Raw genomic sequence first — 21717 nt, 5'->3', positions numbered from 1 at the left:
TCAATATTATTAGTTTAATTATTATTATTGTTTTTATTATTCAGTAACAAATCGCAGCTCTTACTCTTTCAAATTTTTATACATGTATGAAACAAATGTTATACGTGAAGAAAAATTCGTTCCAATAATATACAGTAATTTGATCACTAGGGTCGAAAAACGCGTATGACGATCACGTCTATTCTACGGGAATAAATAATTCATGCCCATATAATGCGTAGGAAGTATCTCGTCAACTTATCGCAAACTATGAAAATTCGATGAGCCGTGAGAATCGAATGATTAACGGCCCCGCATCTTTTCCTGCAATGCATTTCGATAATACGACTGATTTATTTCTATTCTTTATTTGCGAGACGCAGCGCAGGCTCTAAATTTTCAAATTCGCATCCAACGATGCGAATATGGCCGTGGAAAAACGATTCTCCGATCCGTCTAACGTGAATAATCGTTTTCAGATACTTTTCCGGATTAAATACTTCGCGTAATCGACTTTTCTTATCATAAGTTGTATGCAACAACTTTTTTTTTTTTTTTGTTTTTTTATGAAATCACCGTTTCAAATTCGCCTTTCTCGGTCATCAGACCGCGTGTAATTTATCAAGGAAACGACCTAAAAGTGTTCGAATCGCAACGTAAGAAGTGACACGAGCCATACATCAATCAGTTGTCACGGCGCAAAGAAATTGGCTCTTTCTATATATACGGTGTGAAATATTATCCTAACTAGCCACTATTATTCGCAAGAGAACAAAGAGATTTTTCTCATCCTTTAAAAAAGGGAAAAAAAAACAAAAACGATCTAAATGAAAATGCGAATAGAAAGAAAATAGCTGTGAAAAATTAACGAAGACAGAAATTTTATTGGCACAGCGTTTTTTGCGCACTCGGACTGCCAACCAGCTTCTTAAACACAATTTTTCCTATCTACTTTTTTCCTAAATATTTCGATCTTCTGCGTAATGTGTTTTTTTTTTTTTTTTTTTTTTTTTCTTGTTTCCATACAACTCGTAATCGAGCCTATCTTTTATTCGCGATTCCGAATGCGAACACAAATCATTTGTACAAATATTTCCGCGGGGGTTGAGAAAAGTGCGGGGGGGGGGGGGGGGGGGGGAGGAAAAAGAAAATAAAATTACCTCGTTACGCGAAATCTGAAGACTTCGTTTGCGTTTATCGTATGCGAAGAATGGAAGGTGGTAAATTGTTTAACAGGTTTTTTTTTCTTCTTCACATCCCTTTGCAATACCGCGCAAGAATATTTTTAATATCCGCGTTCCGTGCTCATTTGCACCGTGAATGGAAATATTTTCTTTTTAACAACGGTTGTAACGCTCAACCAACCTCGGTGAAATTTTTTTCCACCCGCAAATATATCCGTCTAATTTCGCGATACAAGACCACTTGCACAAGTATTCTGTGAACCGAGATTAGACGGCGGTGAAATATTGCAAAAGACATTTATTCGACGATGAATATTTTCTCGCGTCTCCCTGCGTTTGTGTTTAAGGCGTAAAGAAAAAAAAGAAAAAAAAAGAGTATAAAAAAAAACAGACAAAGAAAACCAACTTTGTCATTTTAGTAGAAGTTTCGGCGTTGTAAAATTTTATTACCGTATCGTGTAAAAAATTTGCACGCGAATATTGCGAGACACCGAAGATAGATTAAATTCTAAAGTAAATTTAAATTATACACGTACAACTTGACGTATCTTCGAAATTGGCAAAAAATTTGCAGATGAAGATGCAACGGGTACAATTTCTATTTTCTGTTTTTTTTTTTCTTTTTTCCCCGCAGAGAATAATCCGTTCTATTGTTTTCAGATCGAGTCCGATAACACCTGGAGAGAAATAAGAAATTACGGAAGAAAGCAGAAATATTTCCAAGGAGATGATAAAAACCCGGAAATTCCCGCAACTCGACATTTTCGCTCGGAGAAGAATCTTTGCGCGAAGAGAATAAAATATTCACCGGTGACGAATGTTGGTTAAAATAAATTTATAATTTATCTTGAACATCAACGATAGATATCGATTTACGGATCTGACGCCATCGTCTAGTATTATCTAATCGTAAGCCACTTTAGTTATATATATATATATATATGTATGTATGTATATATCATACATAATACAACACGCATGTAACATGCGTAACTGCAATGAATCAAAATCACATTATTCCTTATACATCATCGTATAATGTATAACATGTATCGACAATAATTATAATTGAAGGCCACTACAAACGTATATAATCATTTTTCAATATAATATAACGATTTGTACTAATGCTATATAATATATGTATTTAATCATAAGTAGTTTAAAGCTGTATACATGTATATATATATATTTGTTATTTCTTGTTTTCGTTCACGTTATACTATTTAATTTTTACTCATGCCAATAAAATAATATTGCAATAACGAGATTGGAAATTCATAAAAATATTACATTATATGTATATATATATGTGTGTGCATTTATACATATATATGTAGTTCAACTTGCGTACATGTATATTTATATACTGCCCAAAGCCTGTTAGACCTCGTAATTTTTTCTAGACACTAATTACAAGCATTTCGTATCATTGTTACAGTCACGATCGGTACAAGAATAATAACAATGACAATAATCATCTTTTTGCAGCGAACGCGAATGGAATTAGTGTATAAAATATCATTCATCTCAATTTCAATCTCGGCTATCTTTCATCTTATTCATCTCCCATCAATTCGCGTGTAATGTTTTTTTTCTTTCTTTAACAATATCTGAATTTGTTCGAAGACACCTAAACTTACAACATTTTCATTAAATTATACGTTCATGAATCGGAGGGGTTTTCGTCTAAAATTTGTCAACATCATTTATCATCGATCTAATTATTACAATATCTTCTGTAAAGCTAGGCAATTGCGTATGCGAATGGCAAAATATTCAATTATTTTCAATCGTACGCCCTTCGGTGTAATGTGTTAGATTTCTTTTTCAATGCCACAGGTACAGTGCTTGTATCTCGTTACACAGCGTGATTTCTACTAGGTTAAAAAAAAAAAAAAAAAAAAAAAAATTCACGAAACCGATATCAATCGATAATAATAATGATAATTAAAAGGCATTTCTACGAACATTTACATTATTTTAAATAGGTACGCTGCGTGTCCTTACATACGTGTATATTACGGTACAATTGTCAGTACCTATAAAGATGAGTGGAAAATATTTTTGTTAGTTTGAAAATTTGGAGAAAATAAAAAAAAGTAACAAACAAAAAACGTTTCTTCGTCCGAAGAAGTTAAACTTGCGTACGGAACCGATCAACAATTCGTACGAATGATAATAATGAACAATTAGGCAGTGCGGATTTTTTTTTTTTTTTATGATAAATCTAGGCAGATTCCAATAATATATGCATTTACGTACCGTACATAATATTATAAAATTTATAATTTTAATACATACGCATAGATATATATATATATATATATGTATATAAAATTTACACTATTTTCTGCGTGGTTGGCAGTCCCGCGGTTGTTTTTTTTTTCTTTTTTTTTTTTTTTCTTTGTTACTAATTTATTTTCTTCTTCATTTCTTTTCTTTTTGTCAATGGAATGTTCATCCGTACGCAGTACAAGTTGCGAAGAAAACATTTCAACGATATTCTCAAATGTTAAAATCCAACGTGTAATTAATGATCGTAATTACTTTCGATCCTCTTCGACTCAAATATCCATTTTGAAACTTGACAGATTTTTCAGATCTTTCGGAAGAATTCATTTTTTTTTTTTTTTTTTTTTGCCGCCTTTGTTTAATTTTATCAAACAAATTTTTCATAGTTTTGAAAACGTGTGATCAAAATTTTAGTACTTTTCCGTCCTGTACTCATACACGAAACACGTAATCTCTTGCGGAGGATCGAAACGATTATTTATTTTTTTTTATACTTATACTGCGTAATTCTTACAATTGTTGTTGTTATCATTATTATTATTATTATTATTATTATTATTAACTTTTTCATTACGATATACTTGTCATCATACTTATAACTAATACTAGCTATTATTACCGTAATTTAACTTTAAACGCGAGAATTAATAACGTAGATATTGTGTATATTCATAGCTGCCGCTTACAATTGTACTTAAAATATATTTATACTGCATATACTACTAATAATAATAACAACAACAACAACAACAACAATAATAATAACTTATGTACTTCGAACGTAAATTTCGAAGAGATGATTACACGCACCTGTAATCGTGGTAATTGTTATTATAATTATAGATAATAATATCTTTCCGACAAGGAGTGAAAATAACAAAAAAGGAGAGAGAGAAAAACGAAAAAAAAAAGAAAAAAAAACGAAATCAAAATAGAAGAGACTAATGAAAAATGTACCGGTACGATTATGGCGTTAATTTACGACGCGTTATCGTATAATGTATGTATAATACAACGTGTTAATTTACATTTTACAACGACTGCCCAGTCGATTGAACGTACTATAATATAGCGTAATAGTATTTACATTATTCGTTTGTATGTAGTTATTTGTTCACAATATATATAATATATATATACTTTTTTTATTTCTACCCGGCGTGTCTATAAAAAAAGAAAACCCCGAAACGAGGGAAGAAAAAGAAAGAAAAAAGAAAATCGTTCACTCATTCTCACAGAATTCTCACGAAATTCCGACGCTCAACTATTCAACGATAATGCGTAAACTATAACCGGATTTTTCGTTTCCTATTAATAATTCGTCGAATATTTACATACTTTTTTCTTTGAATACTAGAATATCATCATTATTACTATTATTATTATTAAATTTTTATCAATCGTATAATCAATATCGTTATTGAACATTTTTATCGTTAAAATAATTTTATTCCGCGATCGAGCTGCAGTTTTTTTGTTTGCGGTTACAATCGTATCGTCAATAATTGTCCCTTGATTACATGTACGTTTCTTTTTTTTTTTTTTTTTTTTTCACTCTTCTAAAAATTGTTCCTCAGTTAATTTATTTCAATCGAAGGTCGTTATTATACTCCGTTGTTAGACGATTTTAATGTAATTCACTGTCTATTTCCGCATACGTACGCTGTACAATATAAGGTATATGTCCTACATATCCGCATTACAGCGTATTATATTAATCAAGCTATAACAATAATCGATTTGTATCTTTCGTTCCGTTTTTCGCCGCGATCCGATACATTATTTACAGTAAATCTATGTCGTATCATACAATACGTATACGTTTATAATCTAAGTTTTTTTTTATTACAGGCAATCGACGACGGCGCGGGTTAGGTTTCGTGGTCGAGGCGATTCGTCGGTTGGATACCCGGCTTTCAAATTCTTACTCAAGCTGTCTTCCTCAAAGCTTCTTTTCCCCCCCTTTGCATAATATTATTACAGTATAAACGAGTCACCGTGTTGTTGTTGTTTATTTATTTATTTATTTATTTATTTTTCCGTCTCTTTTTTTCTCATCTTCTTGTAATCGATTTTTTTTTTTTTTCTCTCTTTGTCGCATCGTACAAACTCACGAGAAATATACATAAAGGTTATTACGGAAGGCACGCCTCGTTTGCTGCGAATGCTTAAGTACTACTCAACATAATATTCGTAATTTTTTCTAAAACTCTCTCTCTCTCTCTCTCATTCTCACTCTCCGTTTTACTTTCATTCACTGTCACACTAAATCTATTTCTTTTTTTCTTTCTTTCTTTCATTCCTTTCCTTTGTTAGCGCTGTACAATTATCGTCGTCGTCGTCGTCGTCGTCATCCTCTTCTCTCGTCGTTTTATTCACACGTTAACTAGAATAACAACACGGGGGTGGCGGTGGCAGAGTGGGGGGCGGGGGGTGGGGGGGCAGCCGGCACTAAACGCGAACACAGTTCTCCATTGTATCACATTTTTTTTTTTTTTTTTTTTTCCCAATACTTACACGATATAATCTACTACGCCTTCTCCGTACATTGGTATTACTACGTAGAGACTGTCTCTCCGGGCATCTGTCTTTATTTATTACACGTAACAACGTATTCACGTTCAGACGATTTCGTTTTCTTTCTCACCCTTATTTTATTATCGTTTACACGTATACGGGTAGTCCGGATACCGCACAGGTTTCTGTTACTTCCGTTACATCGGATTTCCCATTTTTTTTTTTTTTTTACCGTTTCTGTTTCGTTCTAAAACATCCCGAGCCTCGTTACCGTGAAAGGTGAATTAAAAAAAGAAAAAAGAAAAAACAGCAACAAACCAAATTACCCAAAGTACAAGTTAAAGTAAAATTGATTTTCTAACGAATCATTTGGCACATGCTTGCTTACTTTTTCGTTTTCACGTAAAGCACATATCGTTATTTATATCAAAATCGGCTTTTTTTTTTTTGGTTTCGTTAAGACTCCGTGAGATAAGGTGATCAGATTGTTCCCTGTTCTGCATAATCGTATAATGAAAATCCTGACGTACCATTGTAAAAAAATTGGAAACCCGTGCAGTTGCCAGACTACACATTTACCGAATTCAATTTCGCATCGCATCCGAAGTATGCGAATGATAAGAGAAAAAAAAGACGTACGGTCGAGAATTTTCGGTAAAAATTAGTCGGTTTTACCGAAACGAGCATATCGGTCGAAACCGAATGAAACGTTTCACGTAAATTGAGAAAAACAAAAAAAAAAAAAAAAAAAAACAAAAAAAATAAAATAAACGAAAAACAACAAGCGAGAACGCCCGCGGTATTCCTAATCAATTTCTCGCCTCGTCGCGAATCATCATCATCATCGTCATCATCATGACATCATCGTTATCCCGTGACGTCGAACGGTCCAAATTGTACCTAGAAGCTGTGCTCTGGCAATCGTCATTTACGTCGTCGTTGTCGCTGTTACCCAAGAAGCCGCGAATCTGAATTTCGGCCGTTGAGCATTCGGACTGCGATTCAAGGGCGTCTTCGTCCTGGAGGCAGATCCTTAGCTGAGGATAATTCGCGACGAGTTCGTCGCCGCACGACGGTTGTATCGGTTTTTTCCGACGTTGGTAAAAACCGCGATCGCCCTCCTTGTCACCCCCGGAATCGTCCCAACGATACATCCGCTCGACTCCTTCTTCGCTCTCTTCTTCTTTTTCTTCTTCGTCGGCGAACATCGTCTCGGGAATATTAACTCGTCCGTTCTTCGCCTCGTACTGAGCAATGCACTTCACCATGTCGTTGAAGTTCGGTAAAAATTGCGGGTTGAACATCGAGCCCTCGTCGCCCTGATGGCCCAAGGTGGCTATCATGTAGTGATCGCGGTTAGAGCCGACAGACGGATCTCTAACAGCGCCGAGCCGCGTCTCCGTCGGCGATAAAGTCTCCAAGAAGTTCCGGTCCCTCTTACCGCAGGCCGGCTGCTTTGTCCTCTTCCTCTTTTTCCTACCCCCGGAAGTGACGACGGTTACGGAAGTCGAGGACGTCGGTGCGGCCGTTGTCGTATCGCCCGAGGAAGACCGCCTGTTGATGCTCGACGACGAGGGCTTCTTGGTTCCGCCGGATTCGGTTCCGGTTTCGGACGAGCTCGAGTCCATCAGGCGATTACTTGGGGCTCAGACGGGCTGCCTCTTCCTGTATCATATGTAGGTCTTCTTCACCTTCTGCATCGGCTTGTTCTCCGCCGACGAGTTCGCGTTCTTTCCGTTCGGGTTCTTCGGCGGTACGTTCAGCACGAGGTTTATAGACTTGTTGTTGTAGCCCGGTGACTCCGGACCCTCCGTCAACCGGTTCAGCTGCTGTCGCTGCTCCGGCGGATCCGGGTAACCCGTGCCTCGTAATCTCTGGGAAAACCAGAAACCCGACGCGAAACCGGCCAGCAGGGAAAACAGGCATGTTCCCAGTAACGCGCCCGTCAACGTCTGCGCCGAATAAACTACCGGCGTCACGATAACACCTGGAAAAAGAAATTCTTTGTTGGACACAGGCCTGTTTCTTAAATTTCCAAGATCGTAGACTGTCAAAAACTGTCAAAAACTGTCAAATAGTGGCCGGTGTGGACTACTGTGGAACAATTTACTCAGATCGATATCAAACAGTGTTAGGTTCAGATCAAAAAATGTTATACAGAAGTTTACACCGCATTTCTTTTTTTTTTTTTTTTCTTTACAGTGTAAGTATGACAATTTTTTTCGTCCCTTTCAAATGTTTTTCCAATAAATTATCCACACTTGTCCTCTTTATTTTTATTCCGAAGCGTTTTGTCGTCACGTTTGTTGCGTTCGTTTTCTTCACAATTCTCTCGACCGTTAAATTTTTTTTTTTTATTTTATCAATTTTCCTGAATTATTGAAAAGGATTAAAATCGCGAAACGGGGTCTAGCTTTACAAAGTCTATTTCACAAGTTTCAAATTTTTAAACATTATTTCCCGTTCTCATATAAGTGAGTGAAAAACGGTTATTACGCTGCGTTTTTTACGGTTTAATAAGAATAATCGAAGCAATCCTTTATATGCAAAACTCGTGAAGAATTAACGACCATTAGCTGTGAGTAAAAGGCAAATATCTATAATAACAATTATAGTTACAGGCTACTTTTCTAACAGACGCATATAACAGACATGTTCAATTAATAAGGCGATTGAAGTAAAGTTTAATAAAAATGAGAAAGAATAGAACAATATTAAGTTAACAAGGTGAAAAAAGATAAGAATATTATCAAATTAGGCAATTCGATTAGTGAACAGTAAAACATATTTTTCGTTCGCTACTTAAGCCCACATATGAAACTACCAACGTTTCGACAAAATATGTTAGAGAGAGAAAAAAAAAAAGAAAGAATGATAATATAAATGCAGCTATGGAGAAAAAAAGAGAAAAAGTAGAGTAACGACTTTGAGGAACTTTGAACGTCAGAAAGAAAAGAAAACTAACGCGTGGAGGAAATAATTTTGCGTCATTAATCTTAAACTTGTCAAAAGTGCAGGATTAATTTTTTATATTCGAAAAGCAAATCTTTCATTCGTTCATCGAGTCTCGTTGTTGTTTCGAATTTTTTTTTTTTTAATATTGTTTATTCCTTGGGGGTTCGAAGAACTTTGCATACAAAGTAAAGCCGACGATTCTTCTTTCTTACCGCTAAAACAGTTCAGCTTTTTATTACGCAGTTGTTGCGCGTACAACTCGAGCGATAATCAGTTAACTAGGCGATGAAAATGGTCACGGTAAATTTACGTAAATAAGGAAATGCGTGTAGAGAGTGAATTGCCAGCGACTGCTCGGTCTGTTATCCGCTGTAACTTAATGCGCATGCGCTAGAATCGGAGAGCAACTGTTTTCCACGCTCACCAACTGTCCGACAAAAAAAAATATTCGTAATCGTCGGTGGTAGTTGTGCCGAATGCCGACAACGGTGAAAAATTTTTAAGTTTCAAAGTTTGTCGCCCTGGCAAACAGTCGCTCTCGGATTGTAGCGCGTGCGCGTTAAATTTTAGCAGACGACGTACGGTGCAGTAGCTAGAAATAGATTGTGTTAAAAATTATGAAACTTCGGACTTCCACAGTTCTCGACAATTTTTTACCTCTACCTCAATCCTCGACCACATTTTTTGGGGGAAATTAAATTTTTGATGAAATCGATAAAAACAGATAACGGATAGCTTTATTTCGATCAGAAATTAGAGACCAATTGCGATGTAATTATTCAATTTTCACCCGTAGCCAATTTTCTCGCCGGAGAGCGAACGAGTCGAAAAAACCTCTGGTTAAATTGAATCGAAAAAATGTAACGTTAAAAAAATTTGCATACAATATAATCTGCATCCCACGCCATTCGCACGATCAAGAGTTGTATAAAAAAGTGCCCGGCGGCAAGGCGCGAAAGGCCTGTTTATTGCCTTAACGTAATCTCTATCGGTAATAAAATTTTATACAGAGTTGGTATATCGCTGCGCTTGTAAACTTGCGCAATCAACATAAGGCGTAGGTACAATTCGTACGTATAATAATATAGTAGAGGTACGGTTATACGAAACTGCACACTAAACGCGAAAGTACCGACTGTAAAACGATAGAACAAAAACGATTGACCGACGTTAGTATTACACATAGAGCAACGATATATCTGCGAATGATGAAGAGTCGAGAGAAAACGTACAGGAAATGGCACAATATGAACACATAGAAATGTATGCGTATAAAAATGTGTATATTTAGCGATGGTCAACTGGCTCAAACAATTATCACGTTTCACTCAACGGTATATTACTTGTGAATAATATACATACTCACACTGTAAACGAGTAATGATAACACTGCAAAAGCTGTTGTACGGAATGTTTGAGGTGACTATTTTAGCATCAATGGTATAATTGAGTGGTTGAGAATGGAAGTTGTGCAACTCAGTTATTTTACCTAATTTTTCACGAGAAAAGGAATTCGCGTTTGAAATTACTAGCAATTCCGGCGTCAGGATAATTGCGTATTATTTTCCTTCGTTCTATATCAAGCTTACGTTCAGAACCAGAATGATTCACCGAAGGTCTAAATAACTCACACCACTTGCATTAACAACCCTTCACTGATGAATTCTATTTCGTATGCATTCATCGTCTAATTCTTTTATTTTATCCTTGTCTCGTTATTTTTATTTTGCTGTTGTATCTTATCGTTCCGATTTCTTCGACCGTTTCCTTTTTGCTTGTTGTCTTTTTTTTTTTTTTTTTTTTTGTTTTTTACCTTGGGGTTCATTGGCTCTGGGCTGAGTACGACTGTACTGATTTTCTCGATCCAACTCGATGACTATTTCGTTGTCACGTTCGTCGGGCTGCTCGCAACACCCGGCACGTGGCGGAACCACCGGTTGCGCGGGTTTCGCCAACTCTGAAGCAATATTTATGATCCACGTAACTGCAGTAATTTTTTACAATTTTTTCTGTATATATATATACATAAATTGAGAAAAAAAAAAAAAAAAAAATTTTGTAGAAAGATAAATAATCTTCGTACCGGCACTTTTTTGTTACTTTTTTTAAGAGTTCCTTAATCAAACTTTGGTGCGCGAAAAGTATATCGAGATATATATAAATAAAAGAATTATAGTTATCATATCAAATAACGAAGAAGAAGAGTAATAATGAAAAATTTTACTACGGTTCCCATTGTTTGTTCACCTCCTCCTTAAGGGAGGAAAGTAAAAATTGATAAAAACTTGAGGAGCACGTTGGATAGAAATTAATATAAAATAAAATAACTCAACAAATGGAGAAACTATGGTATTAGACGGTATTGTTCAGTATTTTTACTCAATTCCATTCCGAAGGTCTATTTCATGTATTCACCATTTTGTAAGTAAATAATATTGATTGACTATCGGATTAATAAATTGATAACAGTTTAGTTTGTAACAATTTACAATGATCATTACCTGGCATGCTCAGCGTTACTATTTCTAAAACTCACGCAAACGGTGGGAAAAAGGAAAAGAAATTGTACGAGAAGAAGGAAAAAGTATGAGTCGAAAACAGGTTTTTGTAATATCTGTAATTTATAGTGTAAAGATGTAACTAATAATGATAACGACGGTGAAGTAACGAGGATTAGAAATTGATGGAAAATTAAGGCGATGTGGCAGAGAACATAGATTTAAAATAAAATATGAATATGTTTCAAAGCATTGTTAATGACGAGCAAGGCATTACGAATAAGCGATGAAACAATAAGTAAGAAAAACAAATTATGAGCCTGAATACTTGATGCAACGAATCTTGCAGCAATCGGATAAACATGAATATTACACACGCGTAGCGGGCAAGTTTTGCCTACGTCTGTAAATTGTTCGATTCAACAAACGTGAATTCGATTATACCGATCAGTAATGTGATCCTCGACTACGAAAAAAAAAAAAAACAAGATAAAACAACCAGTAAAACTATCATTCAAAGAAACAAAGATATAAAATAAGATTGACCATTCCGAATGACGAGAAAAAAAAAAAAACAAGAATTAAGAAATGTATAGATATGCGAAGGTGTAAGACTATGTAAAATAATAATCAGCGATAATTGAGGACGAGAATTAAAAAAGGCTGTAAGTTTAATTTTTTCCAATAAAAAAAATTCCTTCGGCAAGTACGTACGTGCAAGGCCAATGTTTTGTAAACAATAGCACATTACGTAACAAGGAAGCAAACTCGGTCTTTTTGGGCTGACCGTAAGTTTGCAATATGAGTTGCAGGTGAAGTCGAACAAGAATATAGCAAATACGCGAGGCGAAATGACCGTTGCTATTTTGTTACACACTCTTCTCTGTGCAACAAGAGTATGTTATGCGTTTTTTCGCAAAGCACGAAATTGAGGTTAGGGTCGCGTATTGTCAGATTTTTTTGCGACTGCGCATGCGCGGAGTACAGAAAAGACGATTTTCAACTCGTAGGACTTGAAAACGCTCTTTATTGTACGACGCGCATGCGCAGTCGCGACTAACTCTTCAGCATCGCTGAAACGGTCACTTTACATTACGAACCCGAATGTGAAAAAAGGGATAACACATATTTTGCATTATGTAAAACATTCTTTCTTTTTTTGTTGTTGTTTTTTGAATGCTACTTTTTTACATCTCCTCCTCAATTGTACCACCACCACCACTAGGTCACCCAGTAAAAAAAAATTACATAGAGACAACAGCGAAGGCGTATTTCACACGTTGCGAAAAATTCGTACCCTGATCGTATCCGCACCCTTTGTGCTTTCCGGTGGCGATATCCTGGAAGGATGTCTTCGCCGCGTCGTTGTCGTGCAGTTTGTTCGGCACGGCAACGCAGCGTTTCGTCATCGCGTCCCAGGCGCAATGGGGATCCTGAAGACCAACGCAGGAAGCGCAAGAATTTGCTGCCGAGGTATCGCAGTAGTGAAGCGGAATAGCTCGGATCTCCGAGTCAGCGATTACAACCAGTTTACTCGCCTCACCTGCCAGATGGACGATCTGCAAGTCCTTCACCGGCTGGCCTGTTGTACGGAAATCGAAAGATGATCGTTACTACGGTTTGCGATTACTACTAGTAGTACCGTTTCACTATCAATTTAACCAAATCTTTGACGTCAATTTATGGCAATGGTTACAAGAAGGTATCAGCTACGAAAATCATCTTTCAGATGCAGGGTAAAACAAAAAAAAAAAAGAAAGAAAATCGCGAGTTCAACAATGTCCGGTAAGATGAATTCGTCAATGACGGTTAGTAAATACCGTATTTCAGGACTTGGACGTCACTGACGATGACTTGGGCGACTTTTTCACGGGTGTTTACAGCCTGAGTGTTCAACGCTTTGAGGACTCTGCCTTCGTCTGAAAGAGATACAAGTTGAAAGATGTTTAGTTTACTTGAATGGTGTTTGATGGTTTAGTATGTCCTGAAAATGGGAGTTTATCTGTTTCTCAAAAGTTACCTGTCCCTATGTAGAGAATATCGTAAGCCTTGCCGTCGAGCGCCTTGACCTGAGGATCGACGGCGATTTTGGTAAACCTATAGCTGAAAAGATATCAAGATGCTTAAAGTGTTTATCTGTCTTTCTTTAAAGACATTTCATACGAAAAGAAACGAGGGAGAGATAATTGGGTCTGCGCAGAAAGTAAAAACAAAAAAGAGTTAAGAAATCTGGATGATCCTGCGATTATAATACAGAGGTTTCAACTCACTTGAAGCTAACTTTAGTGATAACCGGAAGCGAGAAGAAGGGTTGAACCGCCTCGTCCATTAGGGGATGGGCCTTGACGAAGTTGACGGTGACGTCAGGCAGGGTTCTCGAGTCGTTTACGCAGGCTCCAGGCCTGGGCTCGGGTACCTTTTCTGGAACAACGCGAAGCCAGTTGCTGTTGATGGTTTCCTGTTCCTTGAAGGCCCCCTGGAAGACCTCTAAGACACTTCGCATTGTGAACGCGCAGACTGCTGATCCACCGATCGAATTCACGGGGGTTGTAAACACGCCGTAGATCAATTGAGTTTGTTCCCCGGCATAAATACCCTCCGTCACGTCACTCGTAGATTCTGAAATAAAATGGAACATTCAAACGAAGAAACGACGCATCAAAAAATTGCGTTCTTGTATTTTGCGAACAATTTTGCCGTTTTCGGAATAACTTTGTTCCAGCTCTTTGCGAAATTGCATTGTCGAAAACTTTCTATAGTACATGTCATTTTTCAGAAGAACGGTTCATCATCTTTGCGATGAATCATTAATTGGTCGGACAAATTTCAGGAAACGTACAGAAGGTTCGTTTTGCTCGTTTTGCTAGTCGAAAATAATCTTTATCGTATCGAAATGGTTTACATTCAATTGCTGATGATCAAAATGAGTTCCAGGAAAGCTTGACTAGCCAACCCATTAGCATCATCTTTGAAGAACAACGATGCCATCAACGGAAAATAATCACCAAACGCGGTACGAGTTAAGGTGGCTCGAACACGAACACGGGTCGTGAACAGAGAAAAACAATTTTTCAGCACATCATAGATAAATGGCTCATTCTTATCCATGCGAAATTTCAGACCAGATAAGAGAGATAAAAATAGCTGAAAATCGGATTTTTAACACAAGGCATAGGGGAGAATTACCCCTGCGGGACACGGGGCGAGTAATATCTCTGCATTTACCGAACAGATGTTGACGAAAAACCAGAATAACGTTAATTAAATCACGATGATTGCAAATACAACAATAAAGTGCAGAGTCAACGACTTCCATAAAAAGATATTCGTTGTCGAAGTGTCGAAAAATTGGTAGTTGAGAAGGATTTGGTAACTGCCTCGGGAACCGGCAACGTCGCAGATATCACGTGGTATGTTTATAACGCCAGAGCGCATGCGTGAGAACAATGCGAACCACAGGGTCAGGCTAGCGTCATGATCATCAATGAGTGCGACGAACAAACCGGCGGTGGGATTGAGAGGAACAATCGCGACGTTGCCGTTATTCCGTATGCGGTACCGTAACGTGAAATCATTCCTATCCTCCGCTTTTTATTTATCCCCATACAAGCAGTAATTGTTGCATCGAATTATGCCAGTGTAGGACGACAAGCGTGTATATTACTGAAAAAATTTTGGGCCTTGCTTAAGGCCCCACGCAAATAGGCACTGAGTGTCGGAGCCACCTTAATCAGCACTTCCAAATTGCGTCTATGTGAACGTAGAATAAAGTGGGAAAAAGAAGAATCGTGGATAAGAATAAAACTATAAATAAACAAGGGACGGTGATCCCGGACCGAAGAATTATATTCTATGGCAAAGCTGGACGCGGATGGTCGGTGATGTGTTGGCAGGTGGGCAGGTAACGTCGTTAAATGTACCCTGCAGCAGTGTGGCGGGATATTCCCGAGGCCGACGTACGTGTACCAAACCTATATAATTCTACGGATTTGGCCGAGAGCCAGGACTGAGGGTAGACAAAACGGTGGCGTATGGGCCGTTGCCAAATCACGCTATGTTGCAACTGTCGTCTAGGCGACGCGATTCTCCGCGTCTCTTCTTTTCTCTTCTCTTCTCGATCGTCCATCCCTCTGATTACTCCTCTTCCTACATTCCCTTTCCAACGTCGACATACGTATAGTACATACGTATACGATCTTTCTATCTGTCCACTTTCATCGATTGATCAAACCTTCGCGATGGTCTCTTTTTGACACGAGACACGATGTGTTCATCCTTACGATAATAATTGCATTCTCAAAGGATGATCGTTTCAATATTGAGATCAATCTCAGGGAGTTGAAGTCTTGCATGTAATCGATCGATTTGACGAAGCGAATCGACGAAGGATTCTCAAATATCTTCACTTCTTGTGACAAATGCTTTCCCTTACTTACACTGTCGGAAAATTCATACTGGCAATAAAAGTCCACACCGATTAGTGCAAAATTGAACGTCATCGGTGTGAATCGGTTGATTCTTGACACTAGTGGTCTTAAAATCAATACCAAAATGGTATAAACTTCTAAAGAATATTTTCGGCATTTCTAACAGTGTTAGATTCAAAAATGGATATTTTCAGTATTCATTTGTCAAAGCGAAGCTTTTCACGGCTGATTGCACGGAAAAGGTGGAGAGCGACTAACTAAAAAGCGAGTGACAAAATTTTCCAACTACTGTAACCAATCGGTTTTCCCAACCATTAAAAAACAGCCAAGAATACTTTTGTTTCGTGGTATTAAAATTTGAAGAATCTTTTTCTCCCGCAGCTGGTACAGAAAAATGACATTCAGCGCGTGTATTTATCTTGTGCCATTCGCCTGGCTGGATAAACCAATTTCTTCTTTTCTTCTTTTTTTTTTTTTAAAGTCGGGTGCATCCATGCGCCAGGATTTTCGCAAAGTCTTTTCACCCTCGTGTGTCGAGTATTTTACCTACTGCATGGGCATAAAGCGGATATTCCAAGCGGGTGAGCTTGGCGTATAACGGTGAGCTTGCAAGCCCCAGACGTCTTTGCTTGCTTGCTCCGGAGCTGAAAGCCGGAGAGCAGCGGTCTTATTTGTGAAGTTGGCTAAGTCCGCCGTTCGCCACGAGCCAAAGTTTACATCCCACGATGACGAAGAACAGGGCACACCCGGTGTTTACACGATATTACAGCATCCATTTTTGACGGCAAACAAGAGTCGTCCAGACTCGCAACGAAAGCAACGAAAGCCTCGAATAATTTCTATCGGCCATCGAGTAGTCGCATTTTTCAATCGACTTTTCGGCTAGCTATTTTCATCAGCCCGAATTAGAGAGTGCCAACGTGCTTTTTCTCCCAGGTTCAATCACTTTGAATACTCGCTGCCCGCACCGAAACATGATGTCCTCTTTTTTCTTCTTCTTCTCTCGACTCAATTCGCAAAATCAATTTCTCCTCATTCTAGTCACGATTTTCAATTTCCCCCTTCACTCTTTTACTTACCCACCGTGACGACTTTAAGGCTTACTCCACAATTTCGAATTGCGGAATATTGATTGAGAAAAATGTTTCTACGAAATTAATGCTCGTATATTATTCTAGACTTCGGTCAGTTCTCTTTGATCGTATCAAGTTCGTAAAACTTGACGCGATTCGATACATTTTTAAACGTGTTCGAATCGGATTAATCATTATTTCTTTTTTCACTCGATCAATTTCGTGACGAACTAGAGGAACGGCGGTTATTAGAAGGGATATTATCAAATTTCCGTAACACTGAAAATGGAACGGGTGAATATGGGGAGTCAAGAATCCGGTTTCGGTCCTAAATTCCGGCAATACGGGACAATCGGCGAACTATACATCATTCGAAAGATTTATTTCCGCTCAATCGCATCCCTCGGTTCTCGATTCCCTCTTTCCCGGAGGTCCGTGGCTCTTTTAACATCCCTAGATGGAATTCGCGGCCGGTTTAACGGCGGTAAATATCGGGAACAATGGAAATGAGTTAGATCCTTTCGCTCGGTCGATCAACGCGGACCACACGAGACGCGTATTGAATAAGAGTGCAGGTATACCGAAATAATGCATTTAAAATGTCCATTTGACATTGAAATTTTTCTATATCACAATTATCTTCTTTCAATCGTTGACGAGGTTGATTACCGGTCTAAATACAGAATTTCGATCAGTTTCTGCGATAGCATTTCGCCCACCATCTTCAATTTACGGGGGAATTTATTTCTGTTAAATAACTCGCCTATTCTCATCTTCTGATTTACACTGTACTGGTCGAAACTACTCTACGACTTGGATCATGACAATTCTTTATCTACGATCAATATTTTTCGACTTGAACGAGAAAATCCAAGATGGCGGCCGAAGCTACCGCGGAAAGTTTTCGAAATTCTGGATTTAGACTAAACATAACCTCCCCGCAACGAGTAGAAAATGAAAACTGTGTTATTTATGAACTTCAATTTAAGCTTGTCTTTTTTTTTTTGTAATTACCAACTGGACTAAAACGGCGAAGAGAAGAAGAAGAAGGAAAAGAAGAAACAAATACGCATAGAATAGAGACAAACAAAAGCGTATCTGCGGTGCTCCGAGGTGGGGATAAGTTTTCCTGCAGTCAGCGCCACTTACCTTGCTGTGGTAGCAATCGGTATTAAAGAGGCTAATAATCGGTAGCGGGAAATTCAAATTTATAGTACGGAATAATGTTTCACGTGTTTTACAAAATCATAACTAAAAGAAGGGTAATATAAAATGGATGATTCAGACACGATATGTTCGTCGCTAATTTGGCTATACATCTCACGTGTTGAGTTGGACGTTTCCATACAAGAAATACATCTTTTTCATTTTTGGTAACCTATGACGCACAGACATTACGTTGGAGCAATTTAAAACACAGCACTTTGTTTTTCCAGGCATATTTGATTACGAACACTTCGAAACAATTTTTGGGATGATTTTACAGGCGGCCTATGAAAGGTACGGGATTCAAGGGCGGGATGGGGGGGGGGGATGGATCGAAATTCGAAATTCGAAACCCGGCGGGGAACGTGCCGCGCTATTCAAAAGGAAGATTAGAGAGTCGGGTTCTGGGTAGGTAAACACCGGGAAGTAAAGGGCTCGAAATTATTCCCGACCCAACGGTGACAACTGACCGTTGAAAGTTTTGTCGAAAATTTACGACGTCTCGCCGTCATTTGCGTTTGGCAAATGGTTGCTTCGACGTTAAATTAGGGTCGGTTGATTATCCCGGCGGCACTTTTATAATGCAAAAGGAGAGACGGTCTGTGTCTGCAAATTTCCTATTCTTGTCCCACAGAAAATGTTCATGTAATTTTCAATCTTCTACTTTACGTATAACTGCAGCGTTGTAAAACCGAATGAAGTCAATTCTTCCGAGCAAAAATATATAGCTGAAAAGGTGCGGTTTTGACATTTCTGCCAACTTTGTAGTGAAAATTTTATACAACGATCTAGAACATGTATATATATATATATATATATATATTTTTTTTTATCGTATTATTTTTACCGCCGCGAAACAAAATTTCGTCGAATTTGTACAAAAGCAACTCTGAACTGTTGTTACCGTTTAATTGGCGCGATAAATTTTTTGTTCCTGATTATTATTTTTTTTTTTTTTTTTTTGTTTTTGGTAAGCACAGATTTCCTAAATCAAATTCCCCGAATCGGCGCTTACTTGTTGAAAAATAATTTTAGAATTCCATGGGACTTTTTTTCAAATATCAAACAACTCCGTGGCACGAAATTAAACGAGACAACGAATATGATCACCGAAACAAAATTAGATGCCAAATATTGGTTTAATTAAAAAACGGGATCAATTTTAACGCATATATAAGAGAAGTAAGCGAATGAAATGAACGAATTTTTACAGTAAAATTAACGGTTGAATGAATTCGAGGATCTACGACGATTGAATAAACGGTGTATAATCACACCGTTGAATAATTCACGAAATTAACAAACGGATAATAAAACTGGGCGATGATTTTCGGAGACGGGATTTTCCGATGTTATAATAAACCACCTGCACTCTCTGTCTCTCTTTCGAGCAGATGCCGCTAGCAGAATGATCGACAGTCTCGATCCGACCGCGCGCGTAATTAGATATTATGCATAATTAACGCGATGTGCTGTCGACTTTTGTGATGGTCGGAAAATGATTTTGAGAAATCGAAAAGCACGCTCAGAACAACAACGATATTATCACAAAAAGAAAGTTTCTATTCGTTATAGACATTAAACGCGCGTTCTTTTCAAAACTGCATTGTATAATTTCCAAACTCTCGGCTGATGATTTTTCAAAAACTATTTGTTCGATTTTGAATGAAATTTTTTTTATACGATCGGTTTATCGGTGAACGATAAGAAAAAAAAAGAAAAAAGAAAAACGTGTGAAATTCGCGCAAGAACGATTTCAATTCGAATTTCATTTCGATTCGACGAAAAATTCTTAAAAAAATAAAAAAAAAAAAAAGAAAAACGTGTGAAATTCGCGCAAGAACGATTTCAATTCGAATTTCATTTCGATTCGATGAAAAATTCTTAAAAAAAAAAAAACAAAAAAAAAAAACAGTTAATGTTGAGGCTTCCAAATGTTGTTTGACCCGTTATTAAGGGCGACGACACGGTGCAATTTTTATGCAATTTACACCTACGCGGTATTATATGTGATTTTGAATGCATCGACACTAATGTGAAAGGATCATGTACTCACGTATCTCGTTGAAGTAGAAGGGATAGTCGCCGGGGACAGAGCAGTTCAGTCTCGCTTTTAGGAAGCTCGTCCATCTGTCGCTAAAAGCATGGGGACCGCCTTTGTCGTGTCTGCAGACTCTGCCGACTCGCGAATACACCGCCTGGAATCGAAAAGGCAAGAAAATGAGAAAAAAAAAAAAAATAAAATGAAAAATAAAACACACGCGAACCCAGTGAAAATAGGGAGAGAGAATGACCGCGGTTATAAAATGGTTTGGTAGTTCCGTCGATGTGTCGCAAGTTTTTTTTATTTTTTTTTTTTGTTTCTTTTTTAATCACCCTCGACGAAAAATAATTCAACAAAGCACTGAATTTATTGCAATTCGCGCAAGATTGTAACACGTCGTCAATTATTCGAAGAATTAGAACGTTTTAATTATATGAAAATCGTTCAATTTTAATTCATCGACACATACCGTGTTCATTTTACAATTATTATAGCCGCCACGGGGGAAAAAGAAACTCTGAATGGAATTCTAATATTAAGTGGCCGGATTTTTCATTGTGTAATACAGATCGACGTTTCGTCAATAATTATTTTCAGACTTTGCAGAGTACAGATGAAAGGGAAGAGAAGGAAAAAAAAAAAAAAAGAAAGAAAACCGAGCCTTTCAATTTCCTGGCTCATAAATGATTGACGGGAATATTACAGGTTTAATGTTTTTTTTTTTTTTTTTTTTTTTTTTTTTTTTTTTTTTAACAATCCCAACAAATCGATACGAAACGAGAAAATTGTCGAACGGGAAATTGTTAATTTTTAAACTAAAACGAGGATGTGAAAATAACGATCATAACGAAGCAATGAAACTGGCTCATCATGGTCGAATTGATAAACCTAAACGAGTTAATTACAATTGTAATCAAGCAGGGTGATAATTAGTGAATTCTGCATGTCAGACGTAGCACTCACCTTTCCGCAGTTCATGTACTCGACGGCGGTTTCGCGATAGAAGAAGAAAACGTAGTCGTCGTAGGCTAATGAGCTGACGAAGTTCGGTCCTGAAATAAATTTCATTAGAACATAGCGCCCGTAATAGAGTCGTAAATTTACCGAATAACGGTTTAAATTATTTACAATAGACATCAACGCCATGCGAGTAGTCTAAGGAATTCTATTCAAGTTATAATAAACCTTTTTCAAGGGTAAGATTTGGCAAAAGGATCGGCAGGATCTACGTTTCTGCAGGGACGATAACAATACGAGGGTAATCGGATCCAATGCACTATTTCAAGGGAAAGTATTGACATAGAATTGTTCAGTGACGTTTCGACAGCGGCTTTCAACCGCGATAATTAGCCAACTGCACTTCGTTATTATTATTATTATTGTTATTATTATTATTATTATTACCCCTGAACCTAGAAACTTTTGCATATTCGTTCAAAATTTCACATCACATCCCGTATCGACTAATTCGATGGTCAGTTTATACGAAACAGCTTCTAATCAACCGCGTCTTTGATCCTTGATATGCAAATTAGACTG

General features: G+C 37.5%; 1 protein-coding gene across 4 annotated transcripts in view; it reads right to left on the bottom strand.

The window, feature by feature from the left end:
- Positions 1–993: 993 nt before the first annotated feature.
- The window catches only part of LOC124183967 (semaphorin-1A-like), a 220037-nt gene continuing 199313 nt past the window's right edge, over positions 994–21717 (bottom strand). For 3 of the 4 annotated variants that reach the window (XM_046573198.1, XM_046573197.1, XM_046573196.1), the window contains 8 exons: positions 21142–21230; positions 20191–20332; positions 13699–14047; positions 13449–13531; positions 13249–13347; positions 12726–13010; positions 10744–10887; positions 994–7962 (listed from right to left, as the gene is read on the bottom strand). In XM_046573198.1, coding sequence (XP_046429154.1) covers positions 7646–7962; positions 10744–10887; positions 12726–13010; positions 13249–13347; positions 13449–13531; positions 13699–14047; positions 20191–20332; positions 21142–21230 — 1508 coding nt within the window. In that variant the 3' untranslated portion in view covers positions 994–7645. The remainder of the gene's footprint in view (positions 7963–10743; positions 10888–12725; positions 13011–13248; positions 13348–13448; positions 13532–13698; positions 14048–20190; positions 20333–21141; positions 21231–21717) is intronic. The other variant, XM_046573200.1, reaches the window with a different exon arrangement.

This window comes from Neodiprion fabricii, chromosome 5 (assembly GCF_021155785.1).
Source record: "Neodiprion fabricii isolate iyNeoFabr1 chromosome 5, iyNeoFabr1.1, whole genome shotgun sequence".
NCBI classification, from domain to species: Eukaryota; Metazoa; Arthropoda; class Insecta; order Hymenoptera; family Diprionidae; genus Neodiprion; species Neodiprion fabricii.
The sequence above is the reverse complement of the archived record's forward strand: the minus strand, read 5'-3'. Positions and strand labels throughout refer to the sequence as shown.